The sequence below is a fragment of the Suncus etruscus genome, chromosome 20 (assembly GCF_024139225.1).
Source record: "Suncus etruscus isolate mSunEtr1 chromosome 20, mSunEtr1.pri.cur, whole genome shotgun sequence".
Taxonomy (NCBI): domain Eukaryota; kingdom Metazoa; phylum Chordata; class Mammalia; order Eulipotyphla; family Soricidae; genus Suncus; species Suncus etruscus.
Genome location: NC_064867.1, coordinates 31,827,558 through 31,853,193, shown reverse-complemented (window position 1 = coordinate 31,853,193; position 25,636 = coordinate 31,827,558). Strand labels below are relative to the sequence as shown.

General features: G+C 44.1%; 1 protein-coding gene across 1 annotated transcript in view; it reads right to left on the bottom strand.

Moving 5' to 3' along the window:
• Positions 1-22,094, bottom strand: part of C20H3orf20 (chromosome 20 C3orf20 homolog) — a 57,738-nt gene extending 35,644 nt beyond the window's left edge. The window contains exons 1-5 of the mRNA XM_049766104.1: positions 21,626-22,094; positions 18,836-18,973; positions 17,762-17,881; positions 5,553-5,682; positions 4,367-4,663 (exon numbers count right to left, since the gene is read on the bottom strand). Coding sequence (XP_049622061.1) covers positions 4,367-4,663; positions 5,553-5,682; positions 17,762-17,881; positions 18,836-18,973; positions 21,626-22,094 — 1,154 coding nt within the window. The remainder of the gene's footprint in view (positions 1-4,366; positions 4,664-5,552; positions 5,683-17,761; positions 17,882-18,835; positions 18,974-21,625) is intronic.
• Between the last annotated feature and the right edge of the window lie 3,542 nt (positions 22,095-25,636).

Below are 25,636 nucleotides of genomic sequence, written 5' to 3'. Positions count from 1 at the left end.
AAAGCCTTGAGGGAAAGATCCAGGACCACAGTCATTGAGCTTGGGGAATGGGCCTGGCCACTGGAGGGGAAGGGACAACAGGGACGTTATATTTAGACTCTTTTTTCCCCATCCAAGGCAGCAATTTAAGAACCTGAAGATCTACCCCACCAAACACCTAGGGACGTCTGAGAAAGAAGTCATGAACCACACTGCCACCTGCTGAAAAAGCAAAGTAAATGCCAAAAAAGGTTAAATCTGGCTACTGAATTTAGGAGAGAAAAATCCTCAAAAATCGATCTTCACGCCATGCAAAAAGGAAGTTTAAAATAACTGTTGTGAGGAGCTGGAGTGACAGTATACTAGATAGGGCACTTTTCCTTGCATGCGCCGATCCAGGTTCAGTCCCTGGCACCCTATACGGTTCCCTGAGCATACCAGGAATGATTCCCGAGTGAAGTCATCAGGAAGCCCAGAACACTCTGGATGTGACTACCCCAAAACAAGAGAAGACAAGGCTTACAAATACGAAACTTCTGCAGAAACACTGCACAAAACTTCATGACAATAGTCTCTTTCAATGTGAATGGGCTTTATGCAACATTTAAGAGACACAGAGGGGAAGGGTGGATTAGAAAATTGAACTCAATATTCTGCTATTTATAAGAAACACATTGAACGGTCAGAATAAACACAGACTCTTAGTCAAAGGTTAGAAGACAATTATTCAAGCAAATGACTCCCTCAAAAAAAAAAAAAAAAAAAAAAAAAAAAAAGGCCAGGCTGGCCATACTAGTATCAGATGACAGAGATTTCAGTCTAAAAAGATTGTAAGAGACAGGGAGGTACGTTGGAGACTTTAGTACTATACTGTCACTTCTTTTTTTTTTTTTTTCTTTTTTGGGTTTTTTGGGCCACACCCAGCGGTGCTCAGGAGTTACTCCTGGCTATCTGCTCAGAAATAGCTCCTGGCAGGCGCAGGGGACCATATGGGATACCGGGATTCGAACCAACCACCTTTGGTCCTGGTTGGGCTGCTTGCAAGGCAAACGCTGTGCTATCTCTCCGGGCCCTATTCTGTCACTTCTTAAAAGATCTAAAGATCTAGACTAAAACTCAGGAAGGAAATACTTTCAAAGAAGAAATAAAACAGATAGGTGTAGTAGATATGTATTGGGCCTTCAGTTCCCGAAGATTCAAATATACATTGTTCTCCAATGCACCTGGGACATTATCCAAGTTAGGTCATATGCTGGGACACAAAGCATACCTCCGTAACTTCAAGTGGATAGAAATTATTTCAACTCTCTTTTTAGAGCATGATGGGCCGAAAACAGAAGTTAATCATAAACAAAAAGACAGAGAATTAACTCAAATACCTGGAAATTAAACAGCTCACTACTGAACAATCAGTGGGCCAGAGAGAAAATCAAAGAACAACTCCAAAGTGTTGGATATACAGACACTCAGGAAATAAACACACTTAGCTAGAAAGAGGAGAGGGACTTATAGACTCTTAATTATTAATTACAGGAATACTGGCATTCTTAGGGATGATAGTAATCTCTATGTTAGGGATTATTGAATTCTTCACTCATATGAGAAACATAAAGGTCCAAAGGAAGTGAATTAAAAAGCGCATCATAAATAACTCAAGGTTCAAAGTTGTATTACAGCAGATAGTGTTTGTACTGCTGTGGCTGACCCAAGTTCAAACCCCAGCACCCCATATGAGTACTGCCAAGGTGATCCCTGAGCACAGAAAGAGGAGTAATCCTTGAAATACCTTCTCCAGGTATGGCCCCCCAAACAAACTCTTAAGGCACTGAAAAATCTGGTGGCTAGCAGAGAGAGGGATTGGGCAAATGGGCTCGTTTGGACAGTGCAAAAGGACTGGAACTTTGGCAGTGTGTGCAGTGGATCTTACACACACACACACACACACACACACACACACACACACACACACACACACACACGTGTGAAGCTGTGCTCCCCAAATCTACAATACTACTAGCCAGTACTGTATTGTAAGTCCATACATAAACTGGGATAGAACAAAAGTGGAGAGGAAGCTAGAGCAGCAGTGTTATCTGGGGTCTAGAAACACACACTTCTTCATGAATCATGGGGGGGGCCCTACAGGGATGAAGTGACTATGCAGGGTCACCCCAGAATTAAACCCAGAACCTTGGGACTACTCAGGAGGAAATGCACCAAGATCAAGATGGTGACCTTGCTGGGCTGTAAATCGAGCTTCCAGGAATGATGGCCCGAAGATCTGGGGGGTATGGGGGGTGGGTTGGGGGTGAAAGATGGGAAGAGATTTCTCCACCAGGTCTACCTTGGCTTCTGAGCCAGCCAGCCAGAGGAAAGCACAGGCAAACTACATTCGCCCATTCATGGATTCACACACACACATTTATGCACACGATTAACTTCACAAACAGCTCAGGGACTTGAGCTCAAAAGGCTGCGAGGACTAAAGAGGGGAGTGGGGGAAGCTCGCTGCTGATGCCCTGGAACCAAGTGTAATGAATGGATTCATTTATGGTCAGAGAAACAATAGGATGCCTTTGACAGGCGCTTAAATTCTGAATTCCCAACGTAGTGGAGAGGCAAGCCAACGGAAATGAGGCAGGTTTCTTGGGGGGCAGGCCGCCCAGAAAACCCTCTGGGCCAAGTGGTTTTACTGGTACAATGAGGTGCCCATTCAGTCACCTCAGTCTTGAAATGGGGAAGCAATCAGTGCAGGGGAAGGTCCCCTAATAGCCCTGACCTAGTCCTGGTTCTGCTACCAAATTCCACTGGCTACCCAGAGTCATGCTGGGCAGCACTGAGTGATTTAGAACATTCTAGTCTGATTTAGGCTGTGAAACGTACAGTTAGCATTTGGCCTTCTCTGGCCTCAGAGTCTCCCCTGCCAAATAAGTTTGGGGTCTAGGGTCTAGGCCAGTTTCTAGACAGAGAACAATAGTCTCTTCCAGAACTCCTTTCCTCCCTGATCCTTCTGTCCTATAAGTTTTTCCCCTTGTCTCATCTATGGCCCCCCTTATTGCTGTAATTTTTTACCTGTGACCCCTTGGAACATCCTGAGAACCCATGGAGGGGAGAGAAAGAGAGAGAGAGAGAGAAGGGGAAACATGACTGAGAAAAGCTGCTGTACAGTATTTTGAGAAGAAGGTTGGTTCTCTGCTAGGAACAGGGGATCCCTACCACTTTACCACCACAACCAACTCTTCTTTCCCATTATAGAAGAAAACATTAAATTTCTCTCTCTAGGGGGCTTGAGCGATAGTATAGAGGGTAGGGCATTTTCCTTCGCACACGACCAATCTGGATTCAATTCCCAGCATCCTAAACCTGCCAGGAGTAATTTCTGAGTGCAGAGCCAGGATTAATGCCTGAACACCACAGGGTGTGGCCCTAAACCCTAAACAAACAAATAAATAAATAAACAAATAAAATTGCTCTCTCTAAAGTAGAAACAGTGAATTCATCTCATTCCATTAACCTGCCACATACAGTACTGAGTAGTACATGTATGTGTTACTCAACATTATATGTGGCACGTTAGTGGAAATATAATTTATTATAGAATCCATCAGCTCATACATACATATAAGGATCTGAATCAACTCACAGAAGGTATGCAGCCTTGGACTTTCCCTGAATCCTAGAGTTCTGAACTTCAGCTAGGCCTGCGTGGTCTGAAGGTCCTGAAAGCACAGGAGATAGTTCCAGAAACATGCTCATTTCTGGGGAAGACAGTCTAGAGCTTTGACCAGATTCTCAAAGAGAAAATGTGCCCTTCGGTGCAGCTCACACCAAAGCTAGAACTCAGCTTTCAATCTACTCATGGAACATAGAGGGACCACAGCTGCAGACACAGCAAGAGTGCAGGCCAGATGGGGAATCCAGGGTTTAGACTCCAAACTGTCTACCTCTGTAGCAAAATAGGTAAGAGCTGGAGAGATTGGGGCCAGAGAGATAGCACAGCGGTAGGGCATTTGCCTTACAAGTAGTCAAACCAGGACGAACCGGGTTCGATTCCCGGCATCCCATCTGGTCCCCTGAGCCTGCCAGGAGTGACTTCTCAAAACAGAACCAGGAGTAATCCCTGAGCACAGCTGGGTGTGCCCCCCAAAAAAAATTATAAAGAAGAACCAGAGAAATGAATCCCTTTCAGGATTTAGGCATCAACTCCTTCCTTTCACTGAAAATAAACTGTCCCTCCCATGCACCCACCATGAATCTGATCTAGACAGGCTGGGGACCCTGGTGGGACCCAACACCAGGGCCTCCTGGTAAACTGAGCCAGTCGCCACTCAGACTTTGTCATGCCCACAATTTCTTTGGGACTGTGGCAGCACCAGTACAAGGATACTAAACGAAGGAGGAACCATCATAGAGGGTATAAAAGAATTTATAGGTCTTCTTGGGTGGCTTTACGTCCTGGGCATGATGACTAAGTAAAGCATGATGGATGTGGGCCTGGGCAGGGGCATGGGCAGGAGGGGTGGAGGCGGTGCTCATCGTAGAATAACGGTAATGGGTACTTTGGGACTGAGTGTCCCCCGTCTTGGGGACAGCCGTTGAATGAGAGGACAGCTTTGTTCTGTAGTTGCGTAAGACCATGGGGTAGGAGATATTCCTCGCTTTCCATGAGGCCCTTTCACTTTCTCTGCAAGGAAGGAGACCAACAGAACTGCTTGGTACTTGGTCCTCATTTCTCTGAGGACACTATTGCTTCTACCCAGTGCCCAGCATGTCCAGGCCACCCCACTCACCCTCATCTTTAAGGGCAATAACTTCTGGGACTCACCCCACCCTTAAGAGCAGCCCTGGCCTGCTCCTCCTTTATTATTTGGGTGAAGACTCAGGGAGGGGGGCCAGTGCAAGAAGAGGCTCTGGATGGCAGGCTGCAGACTTTGTTCACCATCCAGTCCTAAGGTGACTAAGGAAGAGGGCTTCCACCCTAAAGTCCCAGGAAAGGGTAACCTGGAGGATCCCCTCTCTCCCTGTTCTTCCACAGCAGGACCCTCATGTGCCTGGGTTTGAAATCCTGTATAGCCCAGGCTCTGGGCCTTGGGAGGTAGAATCTGGAAGGACCCATGGAACCCCAACAGACCCACATCAATGGTTTTCATTGGCTCTGAGAGAGCTGTGTGGGTATTTTTTTTTTTTTTTTTTAGCGATGTTAAAAACAAACATCCGGGCATTTTCAGGCTGTGATGCTTAGCCACGCCAAGGGTCAGCATAGTAAGGAAGTCAAGAGTCATGGTAGGGTCTGGCCTGCTGGCAGGTAGGTTCATAATGCTACACCAGTTCCACCTGCTGGGGCTGCCTCAGTTTCTTCATCTGTAGGACAGCCATCAACCCCATCATCAGAAGGTTTTCATGAGAAAAGAACAGGTTTGTGAGGGAGGAATGCAGGGGACAAAGGTGTGGGATGGTCAAAATCCTGTCACTATCACTGGGGAATGTTTTAGCTTCTGATGCCCCTTTCTGGGCACATAGGTGATAGGCAGCTATATTGATCTCCCTGTGCCCTGGGCCACTCTGGTGCTCACATGAGACGACACATGGCCTGCAGTTTCTCCCGGGCCTCAGGGCAGGGATCATTGGCTTCGATGAAGTCAGGAGAGAGGAGTCCCCGATGAGGAGATGATGTGGTCACATCTTCTACATATTTTGCTTTACCTGCATTTAGAGACGAAGGGGTCAGGGAGGGGTTTGGAAGATGAGTTACCCTGCCATCTTTTACTGGGATAAGGTGAGTCAGAAAAATCCAAAGTAGTTGCTGAGGCAGGAAGGCCCAGCAGGTCCCCTAGTAGATAAGAGTCAGAAGAGATCTGTGTGGAACCATAATACTGGCAAGGTTTGTCTGGAGCGGGGTTGCAGATGCTAGGCAGGGGTGCCAGGAACACAGAAGTAGCTGCCTTCAAGTGTCCTGTCCCCAGTGAAACAGACCCCTATCCCAAATGTCAGTTGGTTTCAGGCCCTCTGAGATGGACAGCAAAGACAGGTTTCTTCCCACCTCTACTGTAAAATTCACAAACCAAAATTCTCCATCTCCGCTATGTTAAAGCATTCATATCAGGACATCAAATACATTCACACTGGTGGAAGGCCACTACCACCCAATCACCAAATGCTCTTTATCTTGTAAAACTGCAAGTCTGTACACACTGAATTGAAAAGGAACTGCCCCAAGTCACAGGCAAATGTTGTTAGTTTTTTTGTGGGGAGGGAGGTCGTGTTTGGGCCATACCTAGCAGTACTCAAGAGTTATTTCTGGCTCTGCATGAAAGAATTATTCCTGGTGGTTTTTAGGGGATCATAAAAGATGCCAAGGATTGAACCTGGATCAGCTGCATACAAGGCAAGCACCGCATCTGCTGCACTAACTCTCTCGCCCCATTTTAACTATCTTGCTAGGATTTTGACTACTTTATGCAAATCCACATAAGTGAAGTCACATTGAATCTATCCTTGTGTGACTGGCCTGGTATTTTCACTTAGGTATTATGACCTTAAAGTCCACACACATAGGGCCCGGAGAGATAGCACAGCGGTGTTTGCCTTGCAAGCAGCCGATCCAGGACCTAACATGGTTGGTTCAAATCCCGGTGTCCCATATGGTCCCCCATGCCTGCCAGGAGCTATTTCTGAGCAGATAGCCAGGAGTAACCCCTGAGCACCACTGGGTGTGGCCCAAAAAAACAAAACAAAACAAAAACAAAAAACAAAGTCCACACACATAGAATATTCTAGAAGTGCCTCCCCTTTTTAAAAGTAGGCAATAGTCTACATTTTCTTTATCCATTTAGGCCATGTTCAGACACATTTCAGTAATTGTGAATAATGTTGCAACAAGCTTGGTTGTGAGATCCAACCTACAGTTGCTGTATCATCGAGCAGTTTCCATTCAACTTTCTGAGGAACATTCCACAGTTTTCTGCAACAAATTGTACAATTTTATATTCTCATGACCAGTAGACAAGTGTTCCAATAGCTTGACCTCTATCCAACACTGGCTATGATGTTGATTGGTTTATACTGATGTGGTAGTTCATAGATTTTAATTTTTAATGTTCCCAAATAATTAGTGATTTTGAGTAGTTTTATGTGTGCCTTTGTCCATTTATCTTCTTTGTGGGAAAAAAGGTTCATTCAAGTTCTTTGTCATGTTTGAAATAGGTTTTTAGTGTTGAGTTTTAGAAGTTCTTTACATTTCCTCACTGACTGAGACCCCTAGATTAAGGGGTCTGTCTTTCTCATCCAGATCGGAGCAGAAGTCTTCCATACGGCAGAAAAACACCAAAGGGAGAGTAAATGAATGTGAAAGGAGTCTATAGATAATCCCATGACAATATATTCCAAGGGTAGGGAAACCCTGTATCTCTTAGGCCAAGGGGATTCCCATTTCAGTTGACCCCTACATTTACTGTGCCTTTGTGGGGGCAGGGTGGGAGACAAAAAAACACTAAATAATCCTTTTTTTTTTAATTTTTAATTTTTTATTTTTTTATCTAGTTTTGATCGAATTCTTTGTTTTGGGGTAAATATTGAAGTAGTTGTCCGTTTTTTAATTATATATTTACTTTTTCTTTCTTTTCTCTTCTTCCTCCTTGTGCCCTGTCATATTTCCTATCTCAAGACCATGGCAACTATGTGGTGCATACTTTTATGGCTGCAGTGCTCACTGAATATCTTATTTGATTCCTCTTTTTGAACTGCTGTGGTGTTTCATCTTCTTCTTTTCCCCATCGTCTCTCAAACCAAGGACGAGAGCCTCTAGAATGACTGCGCTCATAGTCGGTGTAGTCGATTTTTACCCCATTATATTACCTTTCTCTTCTTCAAACAAATCCACATAACTTGATCTTTCTAGCCCCGCCTCCCAACTAAAGGGGGCAATAATGGAGGCACCAAGACCAAACAGTTATAAGCCCACTAAGTAATTAACTAGACACAGAGGGGACCACGCATTCTAGCAGCCCCTGGGGGGAAGAGTGGAGGATATGGGAGGTAGGATGGGAGCAGATGTGGGAGGACAATTCGGTGGTGGGAATTTCCCTGAATCAATGTAAATATGTACCTGGAATATTACTGTGAACGATATGTAAGCCACTTACAATTAAAATAAAAATTATGTTAAAAAAGTTCTTTACATTTCCTGCATATTAATATCTCATCACATACTCAGAATTCACAATTATTTTTTCCCAATATGCAGGCTGACTTTTTACTCTAAAAGAGTGTCTTTAAGGGCCCGGAGAGATAGCACAGTGGCGTTTGCCTTGCAAGCAACCGATCCAGGACCAAAGGTGGTTGGTTCGAATCCCGGTGTCCCATATGGTCCCCCGTGTCTGTCAGGAGCTATTTCTGAGCAGACAGCCAGGAGTAACCCCTGAACACTGCCGGGTGTGACCCAAAAACAAAAAAAAAAAAAAAAAAAAAAAAAAAGAATGTCTTTAGATATACAAAATTTTCATAATACCTCCGTAAGTCCTTTTTGGTTTGGTGTCTTTTCCTCCAGTGCCATACTCAAGAAGGAAATGCCAAATCCAATGTCATGAAGCTTTTGTTCTGTATTTTTTTCTTTCTTTCTTTCTTTTTTGTTTTTTTGTTCTTTTGTTTTTGGGCCACACCCAGCGGTGCTCAGGGGTTACTCCTGGCTGTCTGCTCAGAAGTAGCTCCTGGCAGGCATGGGGGACCATATGGGACACCGGGATTCGAACCAACCACCTTTGGTTCTTAGATCGGCTGCTTGCAAGGCAAACACCGCTGTGCTATCTCTCCGGGCCCCTGTATTTTTTTCTTAAACATTGGTCCTTGATCCATCTTTAATTTTTGTATGTAGTATTAGGTTGTGTTCACTTTCAGTTTTCTGCATGTGAATATTCAGCCTTCCTCAGCATCATTTGTTTAAAAGACTGTCTTTCCCCCAAGGAAGAATGCTGGCACCCCTAAAAAAAATCAGGCCCCTATATCTGGAAGTTTACTGTTGGAGTTCACTATTCTCTTCTACAAGCTCATATGCCTAAAATTTTGCCAATGCCACACTGGTTTGATTACTGTAACTTTGTGGTAACTTTGACATCAGGAGATCTGAGTCCTCCAGTTATTAGTTCTTTTACAAGACTGTTTTTGTAATTCTCATAAGATTCCATATAAGTTCAGGATTTACTCTACTTCTGCAAAACAAATTATTGGACTTCTGACTGGCATTGCATTTAATCATATTTAAGTAGTATTGACATTTTAACAAGAGTAAATATGTTCATCTTCCAATATAAGAGCATAAGGTATGTTTCCATTTATTCTATTATTTCAGAAATATTTTGTGAATTTTATTGTACAAGTCTTTCACTCCTTGGATAAATGAATTTGTATTTTATTGGTTTACTGCCATTTAAATTTTCTTTTGTAATCTTATTTTCAAATTGTTCATTGTCCCATGTAGAGAAAAGCAATTGATTTTGCATACCAACTTCTATTCTGCTACTCTAATAAATTTACCAATCAATAGAATCTCATAGAATATCTAAGGTTTTATATTTAAAATAGATATAAAAATAAAATAAAATAGATATTTTTTACAGATATAAGTGTAATTCTTTCCAAGTTGATGTCTTTTTTTTCTTTTTTATGTTTTCGTTGTATATATTTTTTAATAACTAATATCTTTATTTAAATACTGTGCTTACAAAGATGATTGTAGTTGGGTTTTAGTCATAAAAAGAACGAACACCCCCCCTTCACCAGTGCAACATTCCCCTCATTTTTGTTTTTGGTTTTTTTTTCTATATATTACTCTGTGTAAAACAACATTATGATAAAATGGCAATGGGGAAAGCAGGCACCCTTGTCTTGTCCCTGATATGGAGGAAAAATTTTCAGTCTTTCACCACTATGATTTTTGCTGTGGGGTTTTAGTGTGTGTGTGTGTGTGTGTGTGTGTGTGTGTGTGTGTATGTGTGTGTGTTTTTTTTTTACAAAGTTGAGTATATTGAAGTGGTTTCCTTCTATTCCTTGTTTGCTGAGTTTTTATAATGCAAGTATGTTGAATTTTGACAATTTATTTCTGTATTCTGATGGAGATGTTTATGAGATCTTTTTTTCCTCTTCTGTGTGTAGTTACAATGCTGGTGTTTTATCTATTCAAACATCTTTATATTACAGGAATGGATCTCATAAGGCTATATGATGCATCATCCTTTACTTCTGAATTTTCTTTGCTGCATTTTGGTGAGGAGTTTTGAATTAATAGTCACAAAGGATACTATTCTGAGACTTTCTTGTAAAGCTTTGAATGTTTCTGGAGCAGTTTATGATGGCCTCAAAGGATGAATTGACGGGGCTACTTTCATTTTTAGGGGAGACATTTGCCAATGACAATGGTTCTAAATATCTAGGAGAAATAATTTATCAATGAAACTATGAGTTTCTAAAGTTTCCTTTCTTTATTTAAAAATTTAGGAGTATGGGGCCGGGCGGTGGCGCTGGAGGTAAGGTGCCTGCCTTGCCTGCGCTAGCCTAGGATGGACCGCGGTTCGATCCCCCGGCGCCCCATATGGTCCCCCAAGAAGCCAGGAGCAACTTCTGAGCGCATAGCCAGGAGTAACCCCTGAGCATCACAGGGTGTGGCCCAAAAAAAAAAAAAATTTAGGAGTCGATATCTTACTATCTATGCATCTACTAAAGCTTTCCATTTCTTCATGATCTAGTTTTATATAGTTTGCATTTCTGAGAACTTATCATTTGATGTAACTTATCCAGTTTGTTGGTATACAATTGTTCATAGTATATGTTTTCTTGTACTTTTCTGTAAAATATATATTAGTTTTCTCACTTTTCATTTGGATTTTATTAATTTGAGTCCTCTCATTATCCCTTTTACAATAGCCAAGGTATACCAATTTTTGTTATTGTTGTTTTGTTTGGGGACCATAATGTTCAGGATTTATTTCTGGCTCTGTGCTCAGGAATCACTCCTGGCCGGTTTGGGGGACCACATGGGACTGTAGGATTGAACTCAGGTTGGCTGCATGCAAGGCAAGAACTGTACCCATTATATCATTGCTTTGGCCTCCTGAGTCTGTCAAGTTGGGGGGGAGGGGCTTGGGCCACTCCCCGTGATGCTCAGGGGTTACTTCTGACTATGCGCTCAGAAATCACTCCTGGCTTGGGGAAACCATATGGGATGTCGGGGGATCAAACCTCGGTCCATCCTAGGTTAGACACGTGCAAAGCAAACACCCTACCACTTGCGTCACTGCTTTGAGCCCAGGGGCCTGTCAATTTTATTGATCTTTTCAACTATGGGTTTTATTAGTTTTCTCTATGTTTTTTTTTAATTCTATATTTCCATTTATCTCTACTCTAACTTTTATTATTCCTATTCTTCTCTAGTTCTGGGTTTAACTTATTCTCTTTTTCCCTAGTTCCTTAGGTTGTGAAGTTAGGGATGCTTTTAAAATTATTTGTCTTTTTTGTTTTGTTTTATTTTTGTTTTGGGGTCTCACCTGGTGGCACTCAGGAGTTATTCCTGGCTTTGTGCTCAGAAATCCCTCCTGGCAGGCACGGGGGACCATATGGGATGCCGGGATTCTAACCACTGTCCGTCCTGAATCAGCTGTGTGCAAGGGAAATGCCTTACCTCTGTGCTATCTCTCTGGCCCCAAATTATTTATCTTTTCATGAAAGAATTAAAGCTATCAATTTTCTAATTGATAGGAAATACACTTTCACTGTTTCCAATAAGTTTGGTATTTAGAAGGGACTTTCAGAAGCCAGAACAAGAGTACAGGTGGTAGGGTATTCCTTGTACCTGGCCAACCTGGGTTCAATCCTCAGTGTTCCATATGATCCCTGAACTGCCAGAAGCAATTTTGAGCTCAGAGCCAGGAGTAACCCCAAAGCACCATCAGGTGTGGCCCAAAAACTGGAAAAAAAAAGTGCGGGGGAACTTTTAGACAATGGTGGACTGGCGTAGCAGCTCTATAAACAATAATTTTAACATTATTGTAAGCCAGTGCTTCTCAATTATTTTCTATCATGCCCCCTAGGAAGAAGAAAACATTTTTCGCACCTCCCGAGTGACTGTAAATAGTCTTTATTTAAGAAAAACTTTAACCTGCAAAACAAAATTATAGAAAATAATTTGAGCTGATTTTTTAATCAGATGTGATGTCTGGATTAATGGCTACAATGAGCACATTTTGCAAAGCATAGCTTTTCGAAGCGGGGTTTGAAGCAGGACACAGCAACTTTCAGCTCCAGAGACATACAGAGACTTAAACAGGGGCTTAGCTTGTTATGACAGTGTTTGCCAAGGTCAAACACGACCCCCCCTTTACAGAATCTCTCGGGGGGGGGGGGGCTCCCCACTATTTGAGAAGCACTGTTGTAAGCTATGATGCCTTGATAAAAACTAATTTGAATACACACCTGGCATGTGTATTTTTCAGCTCTCTGTAATTTTAAATTTCTCTTGTGATTTCTTTGATTCAAGACTGTCATTTTCCCACAAATTTGTAAATTCTCCAGTCTTATTTCTGTTACTAATTTCTAGCATCTGCCCTCTGTAGCTAGGGAAGGTACTTCACATAATTTTTATCTGTTTTAATCTAATGAAAAAATGTTGGCTTAATATATGGCCTTTTCTAGAAAAATCCCTGTGTGTCCTTAAGAATAAATACTACATTTTTTTTTGTGTTCTACCCATCTATTAAACCTAGTTGGTTTAGGGCTGGATATTTGCCTTGCATGCAACTGACACAGATTTTTTTTTTGGTGGGGGGGCCACACCCGGTGATGCTCAGGGGTCACTCCTGGCTACATGCTCAGAAATTGCTCCTGGCTTGGGGGACCATAAGGGATGCTGAGGATCAAACACAGGTCCGTCCTGAGTCAGCAATGCCCTACTGTTATGCTATCACTCTGGCACCTAATATAACTATTTTTGTGCTCTTGAAGCTGCTTTGCATAACCCCGGCAGTGCTCAGGGGTTATTCCTGGCTTCAGGCTCAGAAATTGCTCCTGGCAGGCACGGTGGACCATATAGGATGCCGGGATTCGAACCGATGACCTCCTGCATGAAAGGCAAACACCTTACCTCCATGCTATCTCTCCGGCCCCAACATAAGGTAGTTTTTTAATCCATTCACTTTCAACTGTTTTGGGATCACAAATGAGTCTCTTCTGATCATCATACAATTGGATCATCTACTTCTAACCATTCTACTGATTTCTGTCTGCTAGTTGAATTCACTTACATGTAAAGCATTTATTGTGGACATAATTTTATCATTGTTTTCTGTTATTTTGTTTTTGACTTGGAGCCGCACCCAGCAGTACTAAAGGGTTACTCCTGGTTCTGCACTCAGAAATTGCTCCCGGCTGGCTCAAGGACTGGGATTGAACCCAGTTCAGCCACATGCAAGGTAAACACTACCCACTGTGCTATCACCCCAGCCACCACAACTTTACTTTTACTGATTTTATTTTATTTATTTTATTTGGGGGGGGGGTTGGGTCACACCCGGCAGTGCTCAGGGATTACTCCTGGCTCTGTGCTCAGAAGTTGCTCCTGCCAGGCACAGGGGACCATATGGAATGCTGAGATTTGAACCACCCTCCGTCAAGGCAAATGCCCTACTGCTGTACTTACCAGCCCCTCTTTCTTGTTTTAGTTGTCACAGAATAACAATGTCAAATATCATGCGCTCCAAAATGTAAACTAGCCATCCTTTTAATGTACAGAGTTTTTAATTTATGTAGAAAAAAGCAAGATTTGGAGCTATTAACTAAAAGCTATAGAAATATTGGTGTTAACATCAAGAATTTTTCTTTTTCTTTTCTTTTTTTCTTTTTTTTGTGTTTTTTGGGTCACACCCGACAGTGCTCAGGGTTTATTCCTGGCTCCATGCTCAGAAATTGCTCCTGGCAGGCACGGGGGACCATATGGGACGCCGGATTCGAACCGATGACCTTCTGCATGAAAGGCAAACGCCTTACCTCCATGCTATCTTTCCGGCCCCAAGAATTTTTCTTTTTAATAAGTGCATCAGAGGGCCCGGAGAGATGGCACAGCGGTGTTTGCCTTGCAAGCAGCCGATCCAGGACCAAAGGTGGTTGGTTCGAATCCCGGTGTTCCATATGGTCCCCCGTGCCTGCCAGGAGCTATTTCTGAGCAGACAGCCAGGAGTAACCCCTGAGCAACGCCGGGTATGGCCCAAAAACCAAAAATAAAATAAAATAAAATAAATGCATCAGAAAGCCAGAGTACAGCAAGTAGGGCACTTGCATTACACATGGCTAACCTGGATTTGACCTGATAGCAAATATTGTCCCAGAGCACCACCAGAAAGAAATCCCTAAAAGTAAAGCCAGGAGAAAGCCCTGAGAACCTCTGGGCCTCTGGGTTTTGTCCCCCCACCCAACATACACACACCCAGCATCCACAAAAATGCATCTCTCAGAGTCTAAGAGATAAGACAGCAGATATAAGGTACCTGTGTTGCATGCGGCCAGCTGGAGTTCAATGTTAGCAACCCATATAGTCCCCCAAATACACCAGGAGTAATTCCTGAGTGTGGAACCAGGAATAAGCTCTGAACATAGTCAGGTGTGGAGGCTCCAAAAATGGTGTGTGTGTGTGTGTGTGTGTGTGTGTGTGTGTGTGTGTGTGTGTGTGAAATTAATCTCTCTTAAATTCCCTCTTTTTATTAAAGCAGTACATTTACAAACTATTGGTTCTATAATTGTTCATGTCTTTACTTTGTGTTTTGTATTTTGATCAGCTTCCTAGAGATCTTTATGTGTTCATGGCTTTGAGGGAAAGGACCTGCCTGTTGTCCTCTTCTGGTACTTTATTGAGCGCAAGCCCTTCCTATGGCACAGGGTGAGTCTGGAGGACAAAAAACAATCCTGGGTTTTAAGTATCTAGGAGTGTCACAGTATCTCCCTCATTTCTGAAAAACAGAATTGCTAGAGGAAGGATTTCTCTTGTTTGTTTGTTTAAATAATTTTTAGAGACCCATGTGAATTACAAGTCTTTCATGGTTATGTTTAACGTACATAGTGACAGTGAACTAGGGCAATTCCCCACCACCAGGGTTAATAGAGGAAGGAAAAAAGGAAGTAACAGCTTGAGCTTTTTTGTTTTTTGTTTGTGTTTTTTTTTTTCAGCCACACCCGGTGATGCTCAGGGGTTACTCCTGGCTCTACACTTAGAAATCACTCCTGGCTTGGGGGACCATATGGGACGCCAGGGGATCGAACCTCGGTCTGACTTAGGTCAGCTGCATGCAAAGCAAATGCCCTGCTGCTGCACCACTGCTCCAGCCCCTTTTATGCTTTGCTTCTTTATTTTTTTTCCTCTTCACGTTGAATATATTGGGTCAGTGCCTGTAGACTCTCAAATTTCTGATAGGAAATCTGCTGCAATCCTCAGAGACAAAGAGAGGAGGGCTGAAAGGTCCAGCTCACAACATGAAGCTCAACACAAAGAGTGGTGAAGTGCAGTTAGAGATATAACTACACTGAGAACTATCATAACAATGTGAATGAATGAGGGAAGTAGAAAGCCTGTCTAGAGTACAGGTGGGAGTGAGGTGGGGAGGAGGAAGATTTGGGACATTGGTGGTGGGAATGTTGCACCAGTGAAGGGGGTGTTCTTTACATGACTGAAACCCAACTACAATTATATTTGTAATCAGGGTGTTTGAATAAAGATATTATTAAAAAAAAAAAAGAAATCTGCAGGTTTTGCAAATTCTTTGTATGTGAAGATTTCACTGTTCTCTCAGTGCTTTCAACATCTTGGATTTTCTTCTCTTTTTTTTTTCTTTGTCTTTTGAATGTATGATTATAATATGTTCTTCTGGCTCTCTGAGTTCATTTTACTGGAGTTTCTTGAGTGTCTTGATATTTATATTCATGCCTTTTATCAAATTTGGAGGGTTTCCAGGATACCTGGTTTCTAACCACGTATGAGAGAAGAGGGATCACCATTTCAGTATGCTTGCAAATAACATCAGACCCAGGCAAGAAAGGCAGCTTCCTGGAACCTACTGTGGATGGTGAAACGCCATGCCCAGCCATGTTCAGTGAGTGGATAGAGGAAAAAATCACAGAGACTGAGACCAACAGCGAACAGACATCTGAACTCCTAGTTTGAAATAGCTTTAGTCAAAGAGTGATCCTTAGGGCCAGAGAACAGGTAAGTCACTTGCGTTGCATGCAGCTGGCCCAGGTTCAATCCCTGGCATTCCATATAGTCCCTCAATTCCAGGAGTGATCCCCGAGCACAGCTAATGTAGCACAAAAAAGAAACCAAAAAATCCAAAGACTCATCCTTGAAAGTGATTCAAGAAAATAAATGAAATATGACTTTGATTGGTTGTTTTTTTTGTTTGTTTTTTGTTGTTTTGTTTTGTTTTGTTTTGTTTGGTGGGGGGAACCACACCCCCTGAGTGGTGCTCAGGGCTTTCTCCTGGTTCTGTACTCAGACATCACTTCTGGTAGGTTTGGGCGGAACCATATGGGATGCTAGAAATCAAACCAGGGTTGGCCACATATAAGGCAAACACCCTATTTATTGTACTCTCTCAGGTGCCAGAAAGAAAGTATTTTTTATTTTAGAGCCTACAAGTGTATTCCTGGCATTCAGAAAAGCAATCAATGAGTTGTCCTCATTGATTGCTTTTCTGAATGCCAGGAAACACTGGTGGACAGAATATGGATGGAGCTAGCTACAGTGAGGTTGGAGCAAGGAAAATCAGATGGTGGGCAAAGGTGGAGTGGTTGCGAATGAAACCAAAGCTTTTCAGTTTCTAGCTTTACTGCCAGCATCTGAGAATCACCTGGGCCATCTCTTAGAGTCCTCACCTCTAAGGCCAGATCCCATTAGTCCTTTATGAACACTGTCCTCCCCTCTTGACTCCACCTTACTACTCTGCTAGCACTGCCTGGTGTACCTGGCTGCTTCCTGCAGCCTAGCTTCCTTTCTCCAAACTGGTTCTCTGTGATGTGGTTTGGGTCTCACCTGTCACCCATGCTGTTCCTTCAACCTTTTCTATAGGTGTCTCCTCAACATGAGGGCCCTGTTTCTGGGTGTCCCCCCCCCAAATCACACTGTTAGATTCAAATATTGCAGCCCGCAGACACTGGCTCCCCACAAACACTGTGGGTAGGAGCAATGATGGCCCCTTTCAGAGCAAAGGTATGTGTTTGGGGGGGTCAAGGGGGGGACTGGAGACACTGTAGTAGCAAGCAGAATTTAAGGGTTGGGTTAGGATAATGTTTCAGGGGAAAAGAATTCTGTCATCAAGGATGATGAGTCTATGAACACTCAAATCATGAGCTTGCTCTGGGGAAGGGGTGCAAGGGTGAGCATCAACTCAGATGGCTGCATTTCCGGCCAAGTCAACTTTGCCACCTTTGTGTCAGTAAAATCAAACCAAATCATTGCATTCACTTAAGACAGAGAATCTTCTCCCTCCATCTCCCCCAGACCAAAGATGATGGGTCAAGAGGTTTCTTTTTTTTTTTTTTTTTTTTTTTTTTTGGTTTTTGGGCCACACCTGGCGGTGCTCAGGGGTTACTCCTGGCTGTCTGCTCAGAAATAGCTCCTGGCAGGCACGGGGGACCATATGGGACACCGGGATTCGAACCAACCACCTTTGGTCCAGGATTGGCTGTTTGCAAGGCAAACGCCGCTGTGCTATCTCTCCGGGCCCGGGTCAAGAGGTTTCGGAAATACTGGTACCTGATTTCTTCTTGATTTCTTTTCCAATTGAGAGGGAAAAGCTCAGACAGCCAGAGGCAGGCTCATAGATCAGCTGGTAGGGTGAGTTCACTCCCATGGCAGAGAAGCTTGTAAAGGACTCTGGAGTGGAAGGGAAAGGGATTCTTATTTGAATCTCTCGATGTAAACTTGAGTTCTGGATCCCAAATGGAAAGGGCTTTTAAAGTCTAACAGTATGCTAGAGTAGATATTTTCATGGACCTCACTGTTAAAAAAAAAAAAAAAAAAACAATTGGATCCTGCAAGAAAAAAATTCATGCTTCCCACTTCTCTTAGCTTCCCTGTTCTCATGGCCCCAGCCAAGAGCTGCTCCCTCAACCAACCATGATGGGGGTGCTTCCACATCACAGCTGTGCTCGCCCAGGACTCTGCTCTCAGGTTTGGTGCTCACACACACCTGGCTCTGGTGCTCCGGAGATTGCCAACGGTGGTGTGGCTGGAGATTGTCCTGGACAAGCAGTATTCTACTACTTTGTATTCTCTGGTCTTAAAAGAAAGGCTCAGAAACTTTAGGAGGATCTTGTTACTTCCCCTCTACCATCCTTACAAACACCTCATCAGATTATTTGCTTATTCAGAACTGGGGAGGTTTCCTTTCTAATTCATTCTTCTGGGGTGGATTGGGCCACCCTAAGGGATGCTTAAGAGTTAGTCCTGGCTCTGCACTCTGGAATTACTCCTGTACATGCTCAGGGGACCATATGATACCAGAAATATAACCCAGGTCAGCCAAGTACAAAACAAGCACCCTGCCTGCTATACTATCTCTCTGGCCCTTCCAATGCGTTGTTTGAAAATGTAATCTGAACCACATCCAGTGATGCTCAGGTATACTCTTGGCTTTGCACTCAGGAATCACTTCTGGAGGTGCTCAAGAGACCATATAGGATGCCAGGGATCAGATCTGGGTCAACCGTATCCATGACGAGCGCCTTACCCACTGTATTATCACTCTGCTCCTCAACCCCCCACTCCACTGCGCCCTTGTTGGTGTTGCTGGAACTCTCACCTCAGGACTGAAACATGGGTACCCACCTTTCCTCAACTGTTTGCTATCATAGCCACTTCTCCTGACTATACTGACGAGGTGTTGGAAAGCCATCTCCTTGGCATTGACGTGGAGAAGTTGACTGGCCTCCATAAAGCGCTTTGTGATGTCCATGGGATTGGAACCTGATAAGGGAATCAACAAGGTAGTTTATTTCCTCCAGCACAGGGTATTCTTGCAGAAAACAACTTTGTGGGTGGCCTGGAAAGTCCAGGTAAAAACAAGGCTCTTGGGGGGGGGTAGATTTACTTTCTGAATGAAGGCATAGCAGCCCTCAGCTACACCCAACACCTTCCAGCATAGAAATGGCCCAACTCCACAGTTGAACCTCATCAAGTCACTAAACCTGCAAATTGTTCTAGCTCCTGGAGCACACAGCTACATACACTGTCATGCAACTCATCCAAATTTCTTAGTAGTGTCAGCCCAGCATGACCACAGCAAATCTGATGGGAAAACGGCATAGAAGACCACCAGCTCAATGAGCTAACTAGTACTAATCAGCCAGTGAATTCTCTATGACTTTAGTAACATCACTGATAAAACAATTATCACAAATTATCTTTAATTGGTCTTTTTTTTCGGGGTGATAATTCCATTTGCCTTTGTGTTAAAACAAGCACTGTGCATTGGGTTACTGATCCTATCCTAATCAATAATTGTACTCCATCCTAGGGTGTGACCTGGTGAGAGTATATTGGATTATTCCTTACTTGGTATTCTGCTCCCACCCTAAGGTGGTACCTGATTCTTGCCAATAAAAGCCAGGATCTGAGGAGGGCTGGGGCTCATTCTTTGGTCTTCTTCCACTGAGCTGCACTCCATCTTAGGAGCAGAAAGCTTTTGTGGTTTGAGTTCCTTGCTTGAGCACTGGATTTCTTGAGCCCATTCTTGTACCTTTTCACTGTGTGAATTATCTCCTTCGGATCTCTACAACTGGAACTGTTCCCCCTGACCTAATTGGACAGGGGAATGGGAACTGCCTTTCCTGTCTGGGAGCTCGGTGGGAATCAAACCTTAACCAATCTCCTAGAGAACGTGACATTTCACTGTGAAGTAAATTTGTGCCTGGCTTAGGCTTGGGGGGGGAATAAATGGGAAACTGGGGACACTTGTGGAGGGAGGGAAAGTCACATGGGTGGTAGGATTGGTGTTGGAACACTGAATGCCTGAAACAACTGTATTATAAATTTGGTAAATTCCCGTGTTATAAGCAAAAACAAAATGGAGACCAGATGATAGCTCAAAGAGCAGTAGGGTGTTTGCCTTGCATGTGGCCAACACAGGACGAACCTCAGTTCGAATCTCAGCATCCAATATGGTCCCCTAAGCCTGGCAGGATTGATTTCTGAGCACAGAGCCAGGAGTAACCCCTGAGCGCTGCTGGGTGTGACCCCAAAACCAAAAATAAAAGAAAAAGATCAATTGTGAAGGCAAATAGGTGTGAAAGGCTTCTTATAAAAGGATCTCAAGTGATGTTGCACTTTGCTCTTTGTCCCTTACCTAGTTCTTTGGTAAGTCTGGGAAGCTGTTGGCATTTAAAACAATACAGCATCAAAAGACTTGATTAATGATAGTAGCTCAAAGTCATAGAAAAGGACAACGGGATATGGGAGAATATTTCATGTTCATGGTTTGGAAATATAGACTTGTCAAAATGACCATCTTACCCAAAGTACTGTACAGAGTCAATGCAATCCCCATCAAGATTTCCATGATATCCTTCAAGGACTGAGACCACACTCCTAAAATGTGTATGGGATCATCAAACTACCCAAATAGCTAAAGCAAAGCTGATAGAAAAAAAAGAGGTTAGGGAGTATTGCATTTCAGAACTTTAAATTATAATACAAAGCCAGAAAAAATCAAAAACTATCTGATGTTAAAATAAGGATAGGCTCTTTGGCCAATAGAACAGAATTGAGAGTGCAGTGAAAAACCCTCAGGTCTATGACCAAAAAACTGGGTGTATGAAGTATAGCAAGGAAATAAACTGGACTTGTATCTAACACTACTCACAAAAAATAATTCAAATGGATTAAAGAGCTTGAGATTTGATAACACAATCTATAACATATAATATTTTGGGAAAAATATAGGCAAAACTCTCCAGGGTAAGAACCTCAGACAAGCCTTCTAAGATTTGATTCTAGTGACAAATAAAACAAAAAAACGAAAACACACAAATGGTATAACATCAAATCCAAAAGCTTTTACATTGCAGCAGAAAAACTCAAGCTAAGAGACACCTTACTGAATGGAAAAATATATATATGCATACCATACACTGATAAAGGGCTAGTTATTTGTAAAAAAAAAATACAAAGAACACTCAAAGCTCAACAACCAAACAAATGAATAGCCCTATCAAAAAATAGAGAGAGGGGCTGGAGCAATGGTACGGCCGGGAGGGTGTTTGCCTTGCACTCGACCAACCCAGGTTCAATTCCCATCATTCCATATGGTATCCTAAACCTACCTAATGGGCACAGAGCTAGAAGTAACCCAAGTACTGCCAGGTGTGCCCCCCCAAATAAAGAGAACAGATTCTTGCAGGAAGTTCTTGGAGGAAGAACTTTCATTCCTACAGCAGATGATGGCTCTACCAATACATCCTGAGTTAATATCCTGAAGACACACAGACACGCAGCCACACAAAGATGCCCCAAAACACAGACATTGTATGTACACTCAAAGTCACAGATGCACAAATATACACATATACTGACACACTCAGATGCGCACATATATGTGTATGCACACAAACAAACTCTTACCAGACATGGACTCCAGCATGGCCTTCATCTTCAGGCTGAGCAGCTCAGCCAACAGGTGGACAGAGTGCCGCTGGAACTGGTGCAGAGTATCTGGGCTCGGTGGTCCCGAATGGTGGTGGCTGGTAGCCAATTTGGCGGGTGCTGAAGCTGGCAACAGCATCCTGGGCAATGATGCAGCATGCAGGGTTTTCTTCCGGGTGGGTGTCTGCACGGGGGTCTGCACTTCTGTGATGAGCAGTGGCGGAGGCCCAATGCTAATCTCCAGACCCAGGACGGTGGATGCCACAGGCAATGTAGAGTCATTGATAAGCTCCTCCCAGGTGAACTCAAAGATGTTTCTGATGCCCTTCGGGATGGGAACGCCTGTACTTCTGCACAGGATAAGCATCCTGGAGATCTTGGCCAGCAGCTTGGGGGCCATGGCTGTGTACTCCTGGTACAGCTCTCGGTTACTCTTTATACCTGTCATGTTGCTGGCACATGCGTACTGCTAGGTAATGCAATCCATCTTGGGCCAAAGGCCTTTAGCTCTGAAGAGGATGGAGCACCCTGAGAAGTGAATGAGCAAGAATTCTTAGCTAAGAGGAAGCATTGGAGACTGAAGGGATATGTAGCAATGGCCCTTCCAGGGGCCGGAATAGTGGCTCAAGCAGTAGGGTGTTTGCCTTGCATGTAGCTAACCAAAACAGACCACGCTTCAATCCTCTACATCCCATATGGCCCCCCAAGCCAGGAGTGATTTCTGAGCACATAGCCAGGAGTAACCTCTGAGCATTACTGGTGTGGCCCAAAAACCAAACCAAACCAAACCAAACAAAACAAGAAATAGCCCTTCCAGTTCATGAAATTGATGAATGCTATCTGGGAAGAGAAGGAAGTTCTGGGCTCCTTTCTCCTCAAAGACAGGAGGAGATGCCACCAGAGAGACCCACGAGTGTGAGTCACCTTTGTGAGACCATGCAAAGTTGAAAATGCTGGGACCCATTCCCAGGACAATCCTATTCTCAGGACACTGAGGAAATGAAAAGGATGGACAAGCCGAGAAATAGTCCAGTGCACCACTGGTAGCTGGAGGCACGAGGATGGGAGATGTGCTTTGAATGTCTGAGAAATTGCAAAAACAAAGGTATATCATATACCTGTCTCTCTCCAGAATCTCCCCGATGCAACGCAAGACTGGGCAGGGAGTTAATTCAATCTGTACACTCACGGGCATGCGGGATAAAGAGAAAGGGCCTGCCTAAAACCAGTCATTCATATCATTTTGTCTTCTGGCAAATCCAGGACTTGGTGTTATTGTTAAAAGCACCATCATGCAAGGAAAAATAAATGGCTGCAAGATGCCACTGACTAAATGACACAACATGGTCTCAGATGTTCAAATGGGAAAAAATACAAACCTTAAAATCAATGGGCTGGAATAAACAATCTCCCTCCATCACAGAACTTTGGGTTCTTGAAGTCAGCGGGTCAATATACCTCTGCCTGAGCCTTCTGAATAACATTAGATGTTATACAGTGTTTTCTTTTTACCCTGAATAACATTTGTGGGCACAAAGATGGTAGAAACACTTGCCAAGATACTGTCCACTCTTTGCAATTAGTTTCAAAAGTTACCTTCATCTGATCAAAAAGAACCCCTTTTTCAGTCACTAACCACTTGTTATGTTTACCAAGACGTAGTCACTTCTGAATCTTGCACTACACAAAATTCACTTATTTCCTGTCATTCCCAAGGGGTTCTGTGAGAATATAAGCTTCAGGAAACCTGACAAATCCAGAAGAACCTGGGCGAGTCCAATGCCTGCATGTCTCTGAACACCTGCAAAGTATGCTGGTGGCTCCCAGCACCACTGGGCCCAACCACCCAACTACCATTAGGCATGCAGAGCTGGGTCAGACATTGTTGGCCACAGTTCCCACATGCCCTCTGAGCGCTGCTTGGGAGACCTTCACCCCAAAAGAATAATCCATTCGCCAGTGCCTATCCTTGGCAGCAGCTTTCTGCCATGTTGGGAACTGTCCCTGGGGCCAACTTCAACGGCACTATCCATGCACTTAACACTCTGGGGCTTCTATCCGGCCTTCTCACATGCCTTATTGTTGCTGCAATGACTACCAGTTCCACCCTTTCCTATGTTCATGCCTCTTTATCTACTGCCAATACTTATTGCCGCACTTTTCAATCCTCCAGAGTTACCCCAGTCGACCCTTCCAGGATCTGCCCCTAGACACCCGCTTGGGACACCCAGAGTAGGTCCTTAGCCATGGATGGGCAAGAGTGAGCAAGCCCCAAATCATGTAGAAGCAGAGGCTAAGGCAGAGTCCCATACTAAAAGACCTCTTCAGTGTCCTTGGAGTTGCTTGTCTGTCCATCAGCAGTAACAGTAGTGAGTCAGCCACTGCCCCAGCACAGGGCCTTGGACACACCACTGCTCCCCACTGAAGTAACTTTTGAGGACTGTCATTTAGCTGACCCCTATCTTCATGCCTCTGGGCTTACAGAGCCAGGAAAGTAGGCTTATTATTATTTTTAAATGGGAAGTCTGCAGGACAAAGAGACCACTCAGAATCTCAGTGGCCAGGGCAGCCACCAGACAGCCTGGCCCCCTGACCTTGCAGGCCAGACTGATTTGCCAGCAGCCAGAACTCTCACATAGAGAAGCCACCATGTTGAATTTTGGGGGTTGGGGTTTGGACCACACCTGGTGATGCTCAAGGGTTACTCCTGGCTATGCGGTCAGGAATTGCTCCTGGCTTGGGGGAACAACTGAGGGATCAAACTGAGATCTGTCCTGGGTCAACCACGTGCAAGGCAAGCGCCCTACCACTACCTACTGCTCCAGCTCCCCCATGTTGATTCCTGATGGTGAAAAACAGGGTCTTTTTGGAGATCTGGTTCACTGATCTATGACTCACCCTTTTCAAGGTGTACAATGGCTGTTCACCTCTTCACAGAACATGTCACCTATGCTGCTCTTGGGATTTACAAACACTTTTATTCCCCCAAGAAGGCAGCCCTTGGTGATCTCTCTGTGCTCCTGCACCCCTCGGCAACAGCTGCTCGAGTCTGTCTCTGCAGATTCCCAGCAGTGGAGTGAGATAACGGGGGTCTCTGTGCTGCCTTTGGCTGGACTGTTTCTGGCTCTGTCCATGTGGCCACATTCCACTGATGCAGAATAACTTCCATTGTGAGGACATAGCAGCTTGATGACCCCTGGGTCACTACTGGGCACTTTGGCTGCCAGTACTTTGGAGCTACTAAGGAAGCAATGACTTCAGTGCATCCCTACGACGAAGCTGCCATGTGGGTAGGGGTTCTTTCTCCTGGGCAAACACTCTAGGCAGTAAGACTCAGTTTTTAGCACTGAGAGAAACAGCCAAGGGCTAGTGCTATATAGGGCTCAACAGGTCAGAGTGGTGAGCAAGGAAAGTTGGGCAGGACTGGGAAAAGCAAGTGCGATCCACTAGAATAAGGCAGGGGTTTTGAGGCAGAGGCGTGAGATTAGGGAACCTGGCCCTCCCTTTACTGCATGATCCAAGGCACAATGTTGGGCAAAAGGTAACACAAGCAGGCCAAAGAAACAGGACAGTGGAGAGGGCACTTGTCTTGCATGTAGCCGTCCTGGGTTCAACCCCTGGCATCCCATATGGTTTCCCAAGCACCAAGAGTGATTCCTGAGCGAAAGACAGAATAGCTCCAGAGTACTGTTGGATATGGTGCCCGCCTCCCCATCAGTGCACATGGTTGTGTGTGTATAGAAAAAACAGATGAGGGAGCCAGAGCAATAGCACAACTGGGAGGACACTTGCCGTGCACACGGCCAACTCAGGTTCAATCCCTAGCATCCCATATGGTTCCCTGAGCTCTGCCTGAAGTGATTCCTGAGTGCAGAGCCAGGAGTAAGCCCTGAAGATAAATGGGTGTGACCCAAAAAACTAAATGAACAAAGAGAGATAGAAATGAGTAAACACCATCTTGTCTCCTGCATTTGGGCTCTGAACACTGCT